The 17,002-nt window shown below is 41.1% G+C and overlaps 1 protein-coding gene across 1 annotated transcript; it reads right to left on the bottom strand.

The window, feature by feature from the left end:
* Positions 1-982: 982 nt before the first annotated feature.
* LOC310874420 (uncharacterized protein) lies at positions 983-15,760 on the bottom strand. The gene is made up of 17 exons (XM_083787226.1): positions 15,567-15,760; positions 13,991-14,363; positions 13,657-13,835; positions 10,723-11,869; positions 9,689-9,909; positions 8,891-9,057; positions 7,250-7,520; positions 6,915-6,983; positions 6,667-6,825; positions 6,432-6,578; positions 5,932-6,186; positions 5,124-5,273; positions 4,750-4,990; positions 3,774-4,064; positions 2,719-2,946; positions 2,495-2,626; positions 983-1,440 (listed from the first exon to the last, which is right to left on the bottom strand). The coding sequence occupies exons 1-17, from the start codon at positions 15,654-15,656 to the stop codon at positions 1,040-1,042; spliced, it is 4,521 nt and encodes a 1,506-aa protein (XP_083643352.1). The 5' UTR covers positions 15,657-15,760; the 3' UTR covers positions 983-1,039.
* Between the last annotated feature and the right edge of the window lie 1,242 nt (positions 15,761-17,002).

Raw genomic sequence — 17,002 nt, 5'->3', positions numbered from 1 at the left:
TCTTTCTAAAATATAATCTAAATTCTAAGCCAAGCACTGGTAGGCAGACTGGAGGCTGGAGCCCAAACTTATTATTTATGTAATGCATTATGCACCTTGTCAAATAAAAGGTCCAGTTTAAATAAAAGAGACCTCACCTGTGACTTAATAGAATATTGTGACAGGACCAATTGTATCCACAAGATGGCGCCATGACTATGTAAAACCTAAAACAGAGCACTCATTTAACAGGACCAGGCCTGAAACGTTATCACTTAGCTTTGACATCCAGACCACTGTCCAAATCATAGACGGTCCAAATAGAGGAACAAGTCACTCAACATTCATGACACAATTACAATTTAGGCATTTCTAACTGGCTAAAATCGTAAACTTGTTCAGGCAAGGTAACTCACATCAAACCACATCCCTATGGTATGACTATGATGATTGATTTATTGATTGAATACTTTAGTTTGCAGAAAAAATGCAGAGGAAACAGGTTTCCTCTTTCCTCTTAGCCTAGGTCTACTAAGGAGGAATTGATGCCAAGAAAGCACTATGGCTTGTGGTCCTTTATCGAAACAGTTAATGACAAATATAGGCTACAATACCCACTATGAAAAACATCATGTGAATAGTTGGAAGTCAAAAATAATATGTACAGTAGGCCTATACGTGGCGAGCATTAAAGAACGGAGCAGCAATGCTCACACATTCAGCCTCATTCATTAAATATATGTTCTTCTAGGGAGCATGAATTTGCTTGCCAAATGTCATGGCAATATGCACATTCAACTTTGAGATAACGTGTTAAACGTGTGTGCGCAAGTTGAAAGGTGGTGCTTGAGGAAAGAAAAAAAAGTGTAAAAGTGGTGTATGGACAGAGGGATCGACATACTGTAGCCAGGCATAGAGCTGCTAGTCGGGCTAAAACACTATGAGTCAAATACACTCCATCACTTACTTTTTGTTGTCTTTTAATATGAAGCAAATTGAGCTTACATTGTGCTATACAATTAAACTTGACTTTACATAAGAATGAATACACTCCCCAACACTAAATGCGAGGTGAACACTGAACAGTTATTGGACAATCTTGTAAGTCCATGTCCTGTGCGAGATTCCTCATCGTCATCCCCATTACCTTGGGTTTTGGGATTTTCTGCTGGCAAGTAAACTTCTCAAAGCCCCGGTGTGCTCTCCCAGGAATGTACCTGAAGAGGTGGTCACTCTTATAATCGCCCACAAACTTAGCAATGTCAGCTTGTCTTCTTCTCTTGGGCGTGTGTAGGCGTTTGTAGGCGTGCGACGAGGGCAGGGACGTTGTGAGGCCGCTGCTGTTTCCTGCTCCTGGCGTGACGAGCAGCCGATCTGCCTCACTTCCAAGTGCTCCTGCCATCATTCCACACTGCTTCATCATGTCATTGGTGTAGTAGTAGCTCACACGTGCCAAGGACTCTACAACAGAAGTACAGTTCAGTATGTCACATCTGGATCTGAACCTTGATGTTGTATTAACCCATTTAAATCTTAGGCCGATTCTACAAATCTCTTCTAAATCCTGAAAGTTTTCTGAGGAACCTATGTTTCTATGTCAGTCGTTCTCAAACATTTTCATGTCAAGGACCCCCAAAAATATATGTAATTGGCCATTTGAAAATATGTTGTTCCAGGGACCCTCCCCCAGAAGCAATGATTTGAGTTAATAACATTTGATCCGAAAGAATATATATTCAAATATTTTTCAAAAAATAGCAGACCTACAAGCTATTAGCTTGTAGATCTGCTATTTTTTTCCACTTTATTGATGAAAAGACAGACAATTCTTTTTAAAAGACAATACGAAAAAAAGAAAAAAGGAGAAAGGCTGCATTTTTCATATTACAAGATACATTAATTGAAATCCTCATGCATTATCGCTAGGCTGAGAGAATAGATCCCACTTTTCCCACTTGTTATAGAACTTATCCTCTTGTAGTCCAAGTATGAATGTTAGATCTGCTATTTTTCAATAGCTAAAGTAAAAGTAAACAATACAAACCTCCTCAGATGGGAAAGCTATATAGTGATTACGCAATTTAGAAGTAGTGTTGGAAAGTATAATGAGCATCATTAGTATACCCCATCTAGTGGACTCATCTTATCTCCCAATACACGTGAAATGTATACAGACAATGGTCAATAACTAAGCTCTGAAAGGGAACATTGACTGGTGGGTGCTGGGCTAAAGCGGCTTCAGCTTAAAAAGGGTAGAGCCCGCAATGCAGGTAAAAACTTCTGTATTTATTTATTTTTCATTGTTGAGATCAATAGTGCTCTACACCTGACTTACTATATAGGGAGTAGTGTATGAGTGACTGAATTCGGAACCTTTCTTAGTAATCAAGGGTTTGTGTCATAATGCAAAGCCTTGACATAATCAGGATGAGAGCTACCGTTATGTCAAATGTGTCACTCTACAAATGACATAACTGACATTATTATTAATATTATTATAAGTTCAGTAACATACCTTTGAAATCGATATTCATGAATTCATTGACTAAGTCTAAGCTGATGTTGCCTCCAGGTTTTCCTTCAAGGTTTGCCACACGGTTCCACTTCAGGTCTTGTCTAATGTGCTCTGGGTAGAATCCTTCAATACCTATTCAAACAAGATGCACTTGATTAATGACATTGGTATGACAGTGAAAGAATGCCCATATCAACACATTACATTTTCTCTACAAGTCCTACCTGTGAGCAAACGATGGCAGGTGGTGAAATCCTTGAGGTGTTTTCTAGCCCAGAACAGAACCATGTCCATTTTCCAGAAATCTGTCATGGCTTCTCCATCACCCTCTCTGATAGCGTCTCGTCTTGTCATGTTGTAAAGCCCCTCCCACACAAGAGCCTTCGTGTAGTTGAGCAAATGGTCGTCTGTATCGGACGCAATGAAGCACATCTCTGAGCAGTACCATGTAGCTGTAAAATAAACAGTATTAAGCTGTATTAAGCACTTTGTAAAGGACATATTTCAAATATACTTAGGAATATAGCGTCGCTGTCAGGCAAAAACCTGGTAACACTTCATGTTTCAAGCAAAAGTAGTGAAAATAGCGATATCCAAGGCGAGCTCACAACGTGACCTTCTATTTTAACTGTTTGACCATTTTTGTTCCATTTCCTAAAAGTGTTTGATAATTTTTGTTCCATTTCCTGAAAGGTAACGGTTTTTGAAATACAAGGCTTCTGTGACAATATATTTGTTAGATTTAACTGGTCTGTTGGTGAAGTCAGAAAAGTCCACTTTGAGTCTCAAGTCCCTCAACCACCAGTCCAAACTCTAGTTTATGAAAGAGTAGCTTATGCAGTGTACAGTGTGAAAACATATCATGAGACTTTTAATTCACACTTTGTCCCCTCTGCTGGTGATCATTATCAGAACAAGGTAATTCTAGTTTTAGTCTATTGTTAGCACACTATGGGCTGTATTTTGCGTGTCTTAAGTACCAGGTCTTATTCCCTAACTTTAGTAAACTAAAGACCTGGAGGCGTGATCAATGCTCTTTGGCTACTCAGAATAGCCAAATGGCATTGATCACGCCTTCAGGTCTTTAGTTTACTCAAGTTAGGGAATAAGACCTGGTACTTAAGACACGCAAAATACAGCCCAATAGCTTCATCTTTACATTTTTATTACTTTTTCATTCATAAAGGTTTCAGTCATAAAACCTCCAGGTCTGAAGTCACATATTATTCTAGGCAGACAACACTACAGGACATCTGAAAGAACAAGTAATTTCTCTTACACTCCTCAGAGGCAGCACTTTCTTGTTCTGACAGACTCAGACAGTCCTTGTGGTACCACTCATGTCTTCTGCACTGGTCCATGAGTGCACACTGTACCATCTGTCCCCCTCGTTGCTCTTTACAGTAACAGTATATGTAGGTGCCGTCTTCTTGACACTCTGGGCTGCAGAACCAATCCTGAGTGACGCTCGGGTCGGTTGTTGTGTCCATCGGAGCACAACCTTCATGGAACCACACACCTCCACAAACGTTGCTGCAGCACTGCACTAATGGTTCACCTGGTTTTTCACCTGGAGTGAAGAAGACATATAAGGCAAGTGAATTAGTATAGCACTTAACTTCACAAAGGCAGTTCAACGTGCTATATAAGAAATAAAAAAAGGTATTGGAAAATACCACTTAAATGCATTGATATAAGGCAGAACAACTAAATATTAAAAATAATTTTGCTGCATTGCAATTAATGGACAAAGTTCCACAATGAATGAATGGTGAATTTTGATTGTTGATATGTCCAGAATCATTCTGGGCCAAATGTCAAGATTTTCCCCTTGCTCACATAAGGGATTATGGGAAACTGAGTGTTTGCCATGGGCAAAAGTTGAAACGGCACCCATTTCCAAATATCAAAGTATCACTACAGAACTGGGTAAATGTTTAGAGTCATGTTGCTGGGCGTCTTGACCAATTTTAAGTGGATCCATCGTCACAAATGTAATTAATTTGTGTTAATGTAATTTATAATGCATGTCCCAAGGATCTGCACATATGGTTCATGAATGTTTTTTAAAATAATTCAGGTCTCTCCCTCGGTTCAGTGCAACAGTGGCTGCTTTGGGTTGAGACTGAGAGGCTGATTTTTTGTTGTTTATTTATTTAATTTTCTTATGAAGCGTTTGTTTAATATACTGTAGGTCTGTAGCATCTAGATTTGATTTTCTTTCTCTAACATAAAGCATGCTCTCATTTCCCTACCTTCTCCACAGAAACAGGAATCATTCTTCTTTACTTCAGAGAGACTTGCAGTGGCAGCAGCAGTATTTATGTCTTCTTGAGGTGGTGGCATCCACACCAAGTCCACCAGTCTGTGTGCGAGTCCACTAAGCCACTCCATTTGGGCCTCAGCGTCTGTGGGGAAGTCTGACGGCTGCTGATCAACAGTGTCAAGGTTGCACTCGGTAGCAGCGTATAAAGTGATGTAAGCGGACGTCACGAACTTTGTAGGGAACAAAAACAAAAAAAACATTCGTCTTTTGTTCAGGTGATGTGTGATGCATGTGAACAGCATGCATGGAAACTTGAATTGGAGGGAAATTAAAGCAATGCAATGCACATTTTCTGAATATTACCGTGATGAAATCCACATCCCAGACATGCTGGATTGTTTCCTTGACCCTCCCTTCAATACACTGGCCTCTCACTGCAAACACTGATTTGAGCTGGGACAGAGATCCTCGAGCCTCCAGACTCTTCTCACTGCACAGCATTTTCGTAATGTCCTGCGGTTCAAGAGATGATAAACATAATTGCAAAAACTAGACACCTATTTGTATATGTTATTTTTACACAAATTAATCCATTAAGACAATTGATCCTCCCTTCTGTGACGCCACTGCTGTTTTAACCGACTGGCTCACCTGCCAGTGAGGAGCACGCACCGGGAGGACGTAGCACCTCTGACAGGCGCCGCCATAGCAGCCACTAGCACATCGACAAACATCACCCTCCCAGCCCGACTTTCCCACCCATGAAACAATTTTATATTCGTATAAACACTCAGCCAGTGCACCACCAACCATGGTTCACCCCTACACCACCACCTGAGGGCCCTCATTATTACATAAGTTATGCGATAGAAAATGTATTCTTCATTACTTGTGCAAGCAGAGTGTGCAAGTAATAGTTTTCGTCCAGTGCTTTGATGCGTATGTCGCCGTTTGATGTGTATGTGCCGTGCCAGTGTATGACGTAATGACTACTGGTGCTTGATATGGCAGTGGTGTCAGATTACAATCATACATGTATAGGGGCATTACCTCTCTCGACACTAAAACATATCGTCATTACGTCACCATCGACCATTTATGGCCTACTTGTGTGCAACAAGCAAGTAGGCACTCGACAGAGTGCAGTTCTAGTTCACTTATAGTTTGTCACCTGGTAACACAGGGATTCCTTGTGATATTCTGGCGGCGCGTCCACAAGCCCTTCAAATCTCTGTCGAGCTGTTGATTGACTGGGCTTCTCCGTCGTGTCGACGTTTAGGCCGTCTGAACAGCACAGCACTTGGTGGGGTTTCTTCTTGGAGCCAGGACGAACTTGGATAGTTGGAACATACTCAATAAGGCTGCCCATTATCTCACTATCTCCTTCTGTTGTGATCGAGTCCACAGGGACTGCCCCAAAATTGACCTGTAAAAAAAAAAAAACGCCTATTAGAGAATAGGCATAGTTCAGTCTTAAGAAGACAGAGTCTGTCAGCTAGTGGGTGGCATCAGTATGTCCCTGTTCCCCAGGTTCTATGTTCCCCGCTTACGTTAGGGTAAGTGAGTGTAAGTGCAGAACACAACATACAGCATCTAAAGAAATACAGCCTGGATTTCCATGGGATTTGCTAGTAATGTGAATGATTGTAGATCTTGTACATGTCGACTTACAACGTTGCTCTTCTCCTTCATCTGCTCGGAGTATAAATGGGGAATGTGCCATACAACCTTGCTTCTCAATCCTTCCAGGGCTGTGAGGTTGTCAACAATTATGCGCATCACAATTGTCTTCATGCGCTGTCGCAGTGCCTCATATGTCTGACATAAAAAAGAAAGAAAATATCATATTTATTTTGGTGACAGCAAGCTGGTGGTCATGTGCATGTTTTCTTTAAAGGATGTGTACCTGTTTGGATGGCAGGATGCTGTCTGGTGACACCTCAACTGCCTTTTTCTGGGGCCCCTTTAGATAGCTGAAAGGTATGCGGTTTCTATGGGCAAAGCGAAATGCCCAAATCGTGGGCGTGTTTCCTCCAAGACGTCCATGCTTGGCATGGGATGCGATCTGTTGAAGACATGAGGTTTGATTGCTAGGGAAGAATTCATTCAACAAAATGGTAATGAACCAATATGACGTGAAAGTTAAAATACTACCTTGACTCGGTCCCAAGTGAGAGAGTAGGCTGGAACACGATTGGCTATACCTTTCTTTTTTAGATCGCTCTAAATGTAAAGAGATGAATGGACAGGTGTTTAATGAAAACAATTATTCAATGTGAAAAACACACACACACACACACACACACACACACACACACACACACACACACACATGAACGTGGCAAGATTTTGCAAAACTACATTATTCTTTATAACATACGGTAATATGACTACGTTAGTTGGTATCATATGGTTACAAATGTATTTTCTTTTTCTTTACAACATGTATACATTTTACATCATATTGCTCCCCTATACTGTATACTCACCTCTAGCTGTCCTTTCCACAGCTTAACCTCTTTATCGTGGTCATTTTGAAGTCTGACTATGTGATTCCTGGAAACAAATCTGGTCTGGGACAGGCCAAGGCTAGTCATGATCTTGAACACCTTTTGAGAACAACCTTCCCTCCACATCTCAACACCAATGACAGACTGGACAAATGTATTTATGCCGCTGCCGCCGGTGAAGAGAGCGATAGACATGACCATTCCAATCCTCTTATCCAGCAGCTGTTGAGCTTCCTCTTCAGTCATTGCCCTACACATTAAAATACATAGTTAGCTTCATGTATAAAGTACTTCCATAATTTCCCTGTGGCCTCTACAACGGTGCGGCTAATCTATGGATTTTTACAGCTAACGGCCCCTAGGGGACCTAGGGCTGTATTTTGCGTGTCTTAAGTACCAGGTCTTATTTCCTAACTTGAGTAAACTAAAGACCTGGAGGCGTGATCAATGCTCTTTGGCCACTCAGAATAGCCAAATGGCATTGATCACGCCTCCAGGTCTTTAGTTTACTCAAGTTAGGGAATAAGACCTGGTACTTATAGCCAAATTCCAATACCCAGAATCTCGGCTACTCGCTCACTCGCACTCAGTCACTCCAGCAAGGTGGTGTTATGGTGGAATTGGTGACCTGCTGAAATATGTGACAACCGTGTAGACAATCACATAATGTAAATGTGTCCTAATGTCAATTGTTGCAGTTTGTTCATTAGCAGAGTTCAACCTAACTGTATTTAGGCCATGTATTTAAAGACTTCCATGTAATAGTTGTGTGAACAAGATGGTCACATATTTGGCAGGTCACCAATTTCACCGTCATTTGCCATGCTGGAGTGAGCGAGTGTGAGTGAGCGAGTGGCCGAGATATTGGGTATTGGAATTTGGCTTAAGACACGCAAAATACAGCCCCTAGTGTCTATCTCTATGGCCACCTGCAGCTTATAGTCCAGTGCGGCTTGTATATGTACACATTTGTTTTTTTCCCCTACATTTTGCTGGTGCGGCTTATATTCATGTGCGCTTTATAGTCCGGAAATTACGGTACTAACTGGTGATTAGAAAAACATCAATCTCTTAGTGCTATGTTCTTTTAGAACAGTAGTACTGACATGATTACTAGAACGTTTTGTTTAGAAGTCTGTATGGATGTAAAATACTAATTGGACTCTTGCGGGTTTGAGTCCTGATCCAAACGGCCTTTGCTACTCCCGTTTTCTGTCAAACTACCGTACTATAAATAACATGTATATTAAATTACCCATGTTCATAACTTGAAGTAGTTCACTTCCTTGCCAGGACAGCAGGGTTATGTGCCATGGCTTTGCCTTGTGGTGTAAGTATTCAGCTTTACAAGTAAGGGACACTTCACCCCAAAAAAAGACGTTTCGAAGATTTAGAACACTTTCCTGGGTGGTCTTTATGTGTGTAATATGTGGTTTTAGATATTTTAGATTTTAGCAGTGAGCCCAGTGTCTCTGATGTCATGGACACTGGGCTCACTTCCTTCCTGGACTACAATTCCCATAATGCTTTGGTGCACTGCTCCTCCTTGTGGATAGGGGGAGGGCTGTCTTACTGAGACAACATGTATGCATGTAAAATGTATAAGTAAGTAAGCCTTGCCCAGTCATTTTCTGTGCTTGTGGGAACATCGATCGCAGGCACTTAAGAGTGAGAGGTGCCTTTCCCTCGACCCACGCATTTGTCTCCTTCCAAGAAAACGAGGACAGGTTTTCAGGTGTGGGTTGCTTCCTAAAAGGTCCCTCCGTATCTCTGGCCAACTTAATACGCTGTAAATATATATTTATAAAAGAAAATCCATCAAGATTATGATTGGGGGGGGGGGGGCAGTATCTACAGGGTTTAACACATTTTGTTTTTTATTTAATATGTGGTGCCAAAGTTTGTGTTATTGCCATTGAGAATGCATTGGGCGTTTAAGTAAAATAACTCAGAAACTATAAAACATTTCAAAGTAAAGTTCCAGCATGTGTCTCCACAGTCAGCTGAATTATAAAAAGTGTGAATGGAGTTTCTAGGTGAAAGTGATTTTTTGAAAGTTTTGTGTGGGCTCACACGCAAAACTCCCAAATCCCTGTCAAAGGGACAGGGATTTCAATATCAATGATTATTTCAAACTTTTCTATAACTTCTCCAAAGTATTTTATCCCATGTCCAGGCCTATAGGAGGTGCACAATAAGGCTCTTACACCAGAGTGCCACCAATGTCCTCAAAAAATAACTTAAGCCATTAGTTTTAGACCGTGCAACTTCAAAGCCTAAAGTAAAAGGCAAACAGAAACCTGATTTGCCTTCATACTGTATGTTCAATGCCAAGATCACAATTTAATCGTTAATCACAAATGTTTGTATGACAATAATCGTCAAATAAAATGTCACGATGGTGACCGACAACCCTACCTCTTTGCGTATGATTTCTTGGCACACTTTGTTGAAAGCAGCAGCACCCGTTGGCAGTTCCAGCAGTCGTCTTAACGCTCTAACATGTTTTCCTCGTCTTAAATTGGCAATCACTCCGTTGATTTTCCCCACCCTCTTCTTGGGTGCTGGTGCTGGAGATGGCGCTGGAGATGGGGCTGCAGATGGAACTGGAGCTGCAGATGGACCATCTGATGTGGACACTGGACAGACAACATGGCGTTAACCCATTAGGACCGGAGGCCGGTTCTAAAAATGGTGGTGCTCAGACAGTTTGATGTCAGGACCCCTAAAGTTATATGAATTTGGCCGCGGACCCCCATCTCCAAATAATTCATATTCAAATACTTCAAATGTTGTTTGTATGGCTGGTAAATTCCAAATGTATAATGCATTTAAAAAATACATATTTAATTTTATAGGAGGGACAGACAGTAGGCTGACAGGAAATGGGGAGAGACATGCAGTAAAGGCCGTCGGGATCGCCAAGGAGCCTGAACCACTGAGCCACGGCCAATGCATTTATTTTTGGCTGAATCACTGGTTTATATCCTGGCTCATGTGACTACCTAGTGGACAATTTAAAAGGTTAACAACTTAACAGTATTAAGCCCTACATACTCGTAAGAATACTTGTAAAAACACGTTACAAGCTTGTCAATCTGCTATTTTGATACAATAATCATAATGACTCCAGTCCAGGGTTCATGTGGTTAAGAAGACTGACCGAAGAAGCACACACATCGTTACTTGCAGAAAATAATCATCACCATGCTCATAATAATAAGAATAGTTAATACAGGATGCCCGCTGGCCTAGCGGTCCAGGTGCATGCCACATAGGCTCTGGTCTGACAGCGCGTTGCATGTTCGAGTCCCGTTTATGACGACCTTTGCTGTATGTCTCTCCCCATCACTTGTAACTATCAATTAAGGATTTTTTTAATAGTTAATACAAATATTGATATTATACTTTTTTTTTTTTCTTTTTTTTTTTTTATTGTTAATAATAATTACCTGAGTTTGTGTTTGTAGAATCATGATCCATCCTCACTTCTTTGCAAGGCGCTGGAGGCAGAGGGTATTTTTTATCAGGAAAACCAATCCAGGTGCGCCTAATAGTACGGTGCCAGGTTCCTTTAATTCTTCTATGCTTTGTTGGCTTTGTTTTTGACCATAACCACTTTTGGCACACATCTCCACATATAAACTCCTCGGGTGAAAGATGGGGCAACAGCATTTTTGCAGTCTCCAAATCAACAAACGCTGATATCCTTATTCTTCTGAAACCTTTACTTGACTTTATGAGTTCTTTCTTGCAGAGACTGCAGCGTTGCACGGCCTCAGAACCGGACCCCTCCGTGTTCTGTTCGGACGTACATGGCATGTCATTGTCTTCTTCTTTCATGCTCCAATTGATAGGTAGCACAGGAGGCAGCCCGGCAACGACAACATACTGTGGAGAATCATTTAAAGTAAGTGGTGCACCGACAGTCCCTTCCACGTTCGGTTTAGAAGTAGATGCTGCCTCGACAGAAGCTCCCATGTTCTGCATTGGTGGTTTCTTGACAGAACCTGCCATGTTCAGCATAGAAGCAGATGGTCCGACGGCGGTAACTCTGTTCATGTTTGGTTTACAGGGTTGTGTTACGTTGACAGAGTCTTCGTTCTGTTCAGAAGCAGCTACAGAAAGTACTCTTTTTGGAATGACAACGTAGCGTACGGGACCTTTCGTGTTCTGCGTAGATGTAGGTGCAGGAGGCAGCGCTGGAACACCACCACCACCCACAGGCCCCTTCGTCTTGTCTCGTTTAGATGGAGGTGGTGTACTGTCGACAGAAGAAGAACCACTCCCGGCCCATGTGCGCTTTTTGTTGAAGCCGTCTAACTTTGTCTTTGATTTGACCATCTTGACGCAGTCCATGCATAGAAAGTTCGATGCCCCAGAAAGATGAGGGAACAGTTTCTTTGCGTCGACGAGCGATGACATTCTCACTTTGAAAAGTGAGAATATCGCTTTGCAGTTGCTGCAGCGTTCCTGGTCAGAGCTAGAACCCAAGTCCATCTTCTGCTTAGAAGTAGATGCTGAGCTGTTGACACAATCCTCCGCAATGCTCTGTTCTGAAGTAGATGGGATGTTGTTGACACAATCCTCCTCCATGTTCTGTTCAGATAACATAAGATAAGACCTTTATTGATTGATGATGATGTCATGTGCATACCCTCTATAGCAACACTAGATTCATCCCATTATTATTTTAAAATAGTGTTGCAAATTGTGGCTAATTGGAAAGCTGCAGTTGTCCTCTGTATAAGGAATATCAGGACTCAACTGTCACATGTACAGGACAGGTGGGTCACCCTAGTATTCTGTGCCATCTGTGTCCCCAGGACATAATCCAGCATATTTTGTGTAAAATAAGCAAAAACACAGTAATTCCAAAAAGCGTATCTTATACTATTAAAGGATTTATAGAAAAAACATATTTGTACCTCAGTGTGAAATAAATCCCTTTGATTTGAGTAGAGGTATGCTAAAATGCCATGTCCCCCATCATGTACTGTATATTCAGCTTCAGCTACAAATATATCTAATCAAATACAAACAAAAACACAATTTGGAATTCTTATTATACAGAATAACTCTAATGCTTCTCACCAAATGTTATTGTAAATAAATGCAAATAAAATCAAATCTTGAAATTTAGTTCCAGAGTGACTTTACTGTCCCCATTATACGGATGCAAATCCACCTGTAAATGTCCCCCGACTATTTATCTAGCCAAATTAATTCAGACACAAAATGTATCACTGTTTAGCCTTTTTATCAATGTTTTAGGTTGCATTTCTGATGTGTTGCACTTAAATAGAGGAAATCAGAAATGGTTGATAAATATATTAAAATCTTACTGTGTTCACAATGTGATGCCATAATCTTCATTACATGAGTAATGGCTATCTTTAGCATACAATGTCCTCCCTGTTATGTCCAACATTTGGCACATTTGTTACAGTGTAAATGGATATTTATATGGACATTTTGAATAATGCATTAAGTTGGACAATAAGGAAAATAAATACTGTAATATATATAAATTGTGTTTTGTAAAAGTTGAAATGCAACCAAATAGTAGGAATGACCCAGGTACAGTATGGAACTAAGCAAAGATTGATGTGCACACACAGTGCACAAAAACAATTTCTATGGTATGCTGGGTCTCAAGTAGCCTTGGACGTGAATCTGTCTTTTGGTCCGTATACATCTACATTAACAATTTTTGTATTTTCTATGTGTTTATGAGGTGACAGTACTTCATTAGACACCCTGGAGTCGTTTTTATGTGCAATGATGTATTCCCTTTGTATTTAGGGTTTCTTCCTGGAGGCTGAATCCTTGACAGTCAAACGGGCCAATGAAATAAACAGTAATATAGTGACACCACACTATCAGCCCCTCCCCTAACCCCTCCCCCTTTATCATACAACTACAGCTGTGGGTGCGGCGGATCACCACCCACCAGGAAAAGCATGATTTTAACGAATACTGTACACTTTTTGGAAAAAGTTCTTCCTCCTTATATTAAAATAATACCCGATGATCATGTTTTAGGGTGGGGAAAAAATCGTGGCACTCCATCTTTACTGTTCAGATTTCAAATATAAAGTGCTTAGCCCATGGCCACAGATGTCACAATTATGTACAGTCTCTCAGAAGTACCCATATCATTCGTATAGTTAAAAAAAAAAGAATTCCAATCCGGTCGGTGGTCATTTTCTGTACGTATGCTTTCAACTGCGCTCTGTGCTATCGGTCGGGAGGTGCTTCGTACTCCGATACATTATAATGCTATGATGAAATTAATAAAATTAAGTGTTTCATAGAAAATGAATAACATTTAAGTTGGAAAAAAAAAAAATAGTAACAGTGAAAGAGAGCACACAGAAGCATACCATAATAGATGTAGATGTTATGTTGTTGTCACAATCCTCCATGTTCTGTTCAGAAGTAGAGGCTGTGTTGTCAGAACCCTCCATGTTCTGCTCAGAGGTAGATGCTGTGTTGTCAGATCCCTTCATGTTCTGTTCAGTGGTAGATGCTGTCATGTCGTTGTCAGAACCCTCCATGTTCTCTGTAGCAGTTGGAATTACAATTAAAAATGTCTTCTATAACCCCAATCTACTAATCCAGGGTTCATGTGGTTAAGAAGACTAAAAGCACACACATTGTTACTGTAATCTGTTATTTCCTGGTAGAAAATTATCATCATCATATAAATAAGACTACCTGAGTTCGTGTTTGTAGAAAAACCAATCCAGGTGCGCATACTCCAGATGCCTTTACGTCTCCAATTTATATACTTTGTTTTTGAATACAACCACTTTTGGCACACATCTACACATATAAACTCCTCGGGTGAAAGATGGGGCATCAGTACTTTCGCAGTCTTCAAATCGACCAACGATGATATCTTCCTTCTCGTCGCACGTTTACTCCCCAATACGAGTTCTTTTTTGCAGAGACTGCAGCAGCGTCGCACGGCCTCAGAACCGGACCCCTCTGCGCTCGGTCCGGACGTCGTACATGGCATGTCGTTGTTGGCAGAATCTTTCATGAACTGTGTCAACGGGAGGCTGTTGACACAATCCTCCTCCATGTTCTGTTCAGATAAGAGAAGGTAAGAGTAAGACGTTTATTGATCCCGCTGGGGAAATCCAGGTGCCAAAGACAGTACAGCAGTTAACAGATTACAGAGCAGGGGGGGGGGGGGGGGGGGGGGGGGGGGTATGGTACAGTAGATACAGCATGATGGAGAGAGATCACAAAGGTTACACCATCAGGTGGAAAAAATTAGCTATTCCATTTGTAAAGTAGTAGCCTTGCCGAGCCATGAGGCCCATGGGACAGGAGCCTATCTCCTGTGTCTGTAGCGTGAGGCAGCTTGATGTACAAGTACACCCCCTGGACATGACGCTAGTTTGTCGCAGGGATTTACCCCCAAAACAAACCCTTGATGCTGAGTGTCAAGCAGGGCGGCACTGGGTCCCATTGTTTACTTTAGAGTCTTTGATATGACCCGGCTGGGGATTGACCTCCCAGTCTCAGGGCTGACACTCTAACCACAAGGCCACTGATCTGGTGTTCCATTCCATTTGTGCACATTCGTTTTTGCTTAATTCCAATAAACGAGCTATTGAGTCTGGTTCAGAGGACAAGCAGTCCAGTCAATCTAAGCTAAAAAGGGGCGTGACCCAAATCGTTCAAAGTTTTTTTTATGATCCTTTAATAGGGTCATCCAAATAAAATATTAAAAATGGATTATTGCGAACGCAGTGATTGCGAACGCTAAACTCAAGGGGTTGAACTTGAGTACCATTGAAAACCTATAAAAAGCAAAAAATTCACATTTGAACTATGCTTTAAGTATAGCATGTGACATGTCAAACTAGGGGTTACTTATTCTATGGTCCGACCATAGCCCTAATGCTAATTCTGCCCTGCAGGTAGAATTGGGCTATGGACCAGGGCTAGCCCCTCTCGGGACCCTACGTAAAGCTTTTCAGAAATTTTGATGAGTTTTACTGGGTCGAACAAATGTCAGAAACTTCAGTAGCATTTGGGTTCTGCTTGGAGGGCTAGACCAGGGCTAGGGTGGGGCAGCTGGGGCTAGGGTGATTCTGAACCCATTCCAAGCATTAGTTTTGCACGAAAAATACTCATTGGGCAAAAAACGGCCATAATTATACAAATGTGATATGACCTCATCACATTTGTGAAGACGAATGTTATTATGTACGGTCTCTCTCAGAAGTAGCCTATCCGATAAAACAGTAGCAGTGCAAGAGAACACACGGAAGCATACCATACTAGATGTAGATGCTATGTTGTCAGAAGAACCCTCCATGTTATGTTCAGCGGTAGATGCCATCATGTCGTTGGCAGAACCCTCCATGTTCTCTTTAGCAGATGGAATGTTAATATTGACACAGTCTGCCCAGTATGTTTGCAGCTTTAGTTAGGAGGAAAAAACATTGTTTTTCATGTAGAAGCAAACTAAACTTCAGCCGGGGTCCTGTTAGACCACGCGTCGCTTCTATATGACGTCGGGTAAAAAAAGAAAACGACGACTAGCCCAAAATTTTAACTCTCGTAGATGATGTATTTATATGCTGACAGAAAATGTCAGAATCGATACATAAATACATGAAACCAACTGAACCAAGGAATTATACATACACCTTGTATCTCCGTATAACTTTGACACATACTATTGAAATGAATGCCCCGTTGTGAGTTGTGACATAAGAGTGCATGCTCCCACAAAAGTAATAATGCTCGCGCTGTGAGCTTGTATACAGACTATTTTCACCATTTCATTTCAAAGCAAACTTTAAAAAGTAACGGTTTTGGGCATAGGCCAATTGGGTTTCTTTCCACCCGACACGGAAGGTCTTTCTAAAAATCGAATCTAAGCCAAGCAAGCCCAAACTTTGTTGAAATGCATTATGCACCTTGTCAAATAAAAGGTTCAGTAAAATAAAAGACAAAGAATCCACAGGTCAGACTCGTCGGAGACCTCTCAATTAATCAAGTAAATGCGACTGTAGACTATTGTGACAGCACCAATAAATTCTAAGCTTAGAGTATAATTATATACTCATATCCACAAGATGGCGCCATGACCTATGTAAAACAGAGCACCCTTTTAACAGGCCTGAAATCCCCGTTTTCATCAATACATAAACTTTATTATCTGTCCTAAATAGAGGAACAACATGACCTTTACAATTTATGAATTTGTAAATGGCTAAATTGTACATTCTAATCTTGTCCAGGTAAGATAACTCACATCAAACTTTGGTCTGATTGATTGAATAATTCATATTTAGCCTAATGTTTAAGAGGAAACCTGTTTCCTGTGCATTTGTTCTACAAACTGATGGACAAAAGCCAAGTGGTGAGCAGCAATGCTCACACATTCAGCCTCATTCATTAAATAGGCTATATGTTCATCTAGGGAGCATGAATTTGCTTGCCAAATGTCATGGCAATATGCACATTCAACTTTGAGATAACGTGTATGTGCAAGTGTAAAGTTTTACTTTCCAAAAAGGTGGTGCTTGAAGGAATTAAAGGCCATGGGGGGCAATTTATTTTTTGTAAAAGGTGGTGAATGGACAGAGAGGGACCGACATAGCCATCCATAAGGTGCTAGTGGGGCTAAAACAATGTAGGCCTATGAGTCAAATACACTCAAATACACTACACAAATATACTCCCCAACACAATGCGAGGTGA

Source organism: Protomyctophum parallelum (genome assembly GCF_964188405.1).
Source record: "Protomyctophum parallelum genome assembly, chromosome: 17".
NCBI classification, from domain to species: Eukaryota; Metazoa; Chordata; class Actinopteri; order Myctophiformes; family Myctophidae; genus Protomyctophum; species Protomyctophum parallelum.
Note: the sequence above shows the minus strand (reverse complement) of the source record. Positions and strands in the feature narration are given on the sequence as shown.

Bases quoted from the DNA above. Each gene is read 5' to 3' on its own strand.
- LOC310874420 (XM_083787226.1), bottom strand. From the start codon at position 15,656: ATGGAGGGTTCTGCCAACGACATGATGGCATCTACCGCTGAACATAAC. The intron at 13,836-13,990 runs GTAGTCTTATTT...CAACTGCTACAG, and splicing joins TTCTACAAACACGAACTCAG to AGAACATGGAGGGTTCTGAC. The intron at 2,947-3,773 runs GTAAGAGAAATT...TTTATTTTACAG, and splicing joins AAGTGCTGCCTCTGAGGAGT to CTACATGGTACTGCTCAGAG.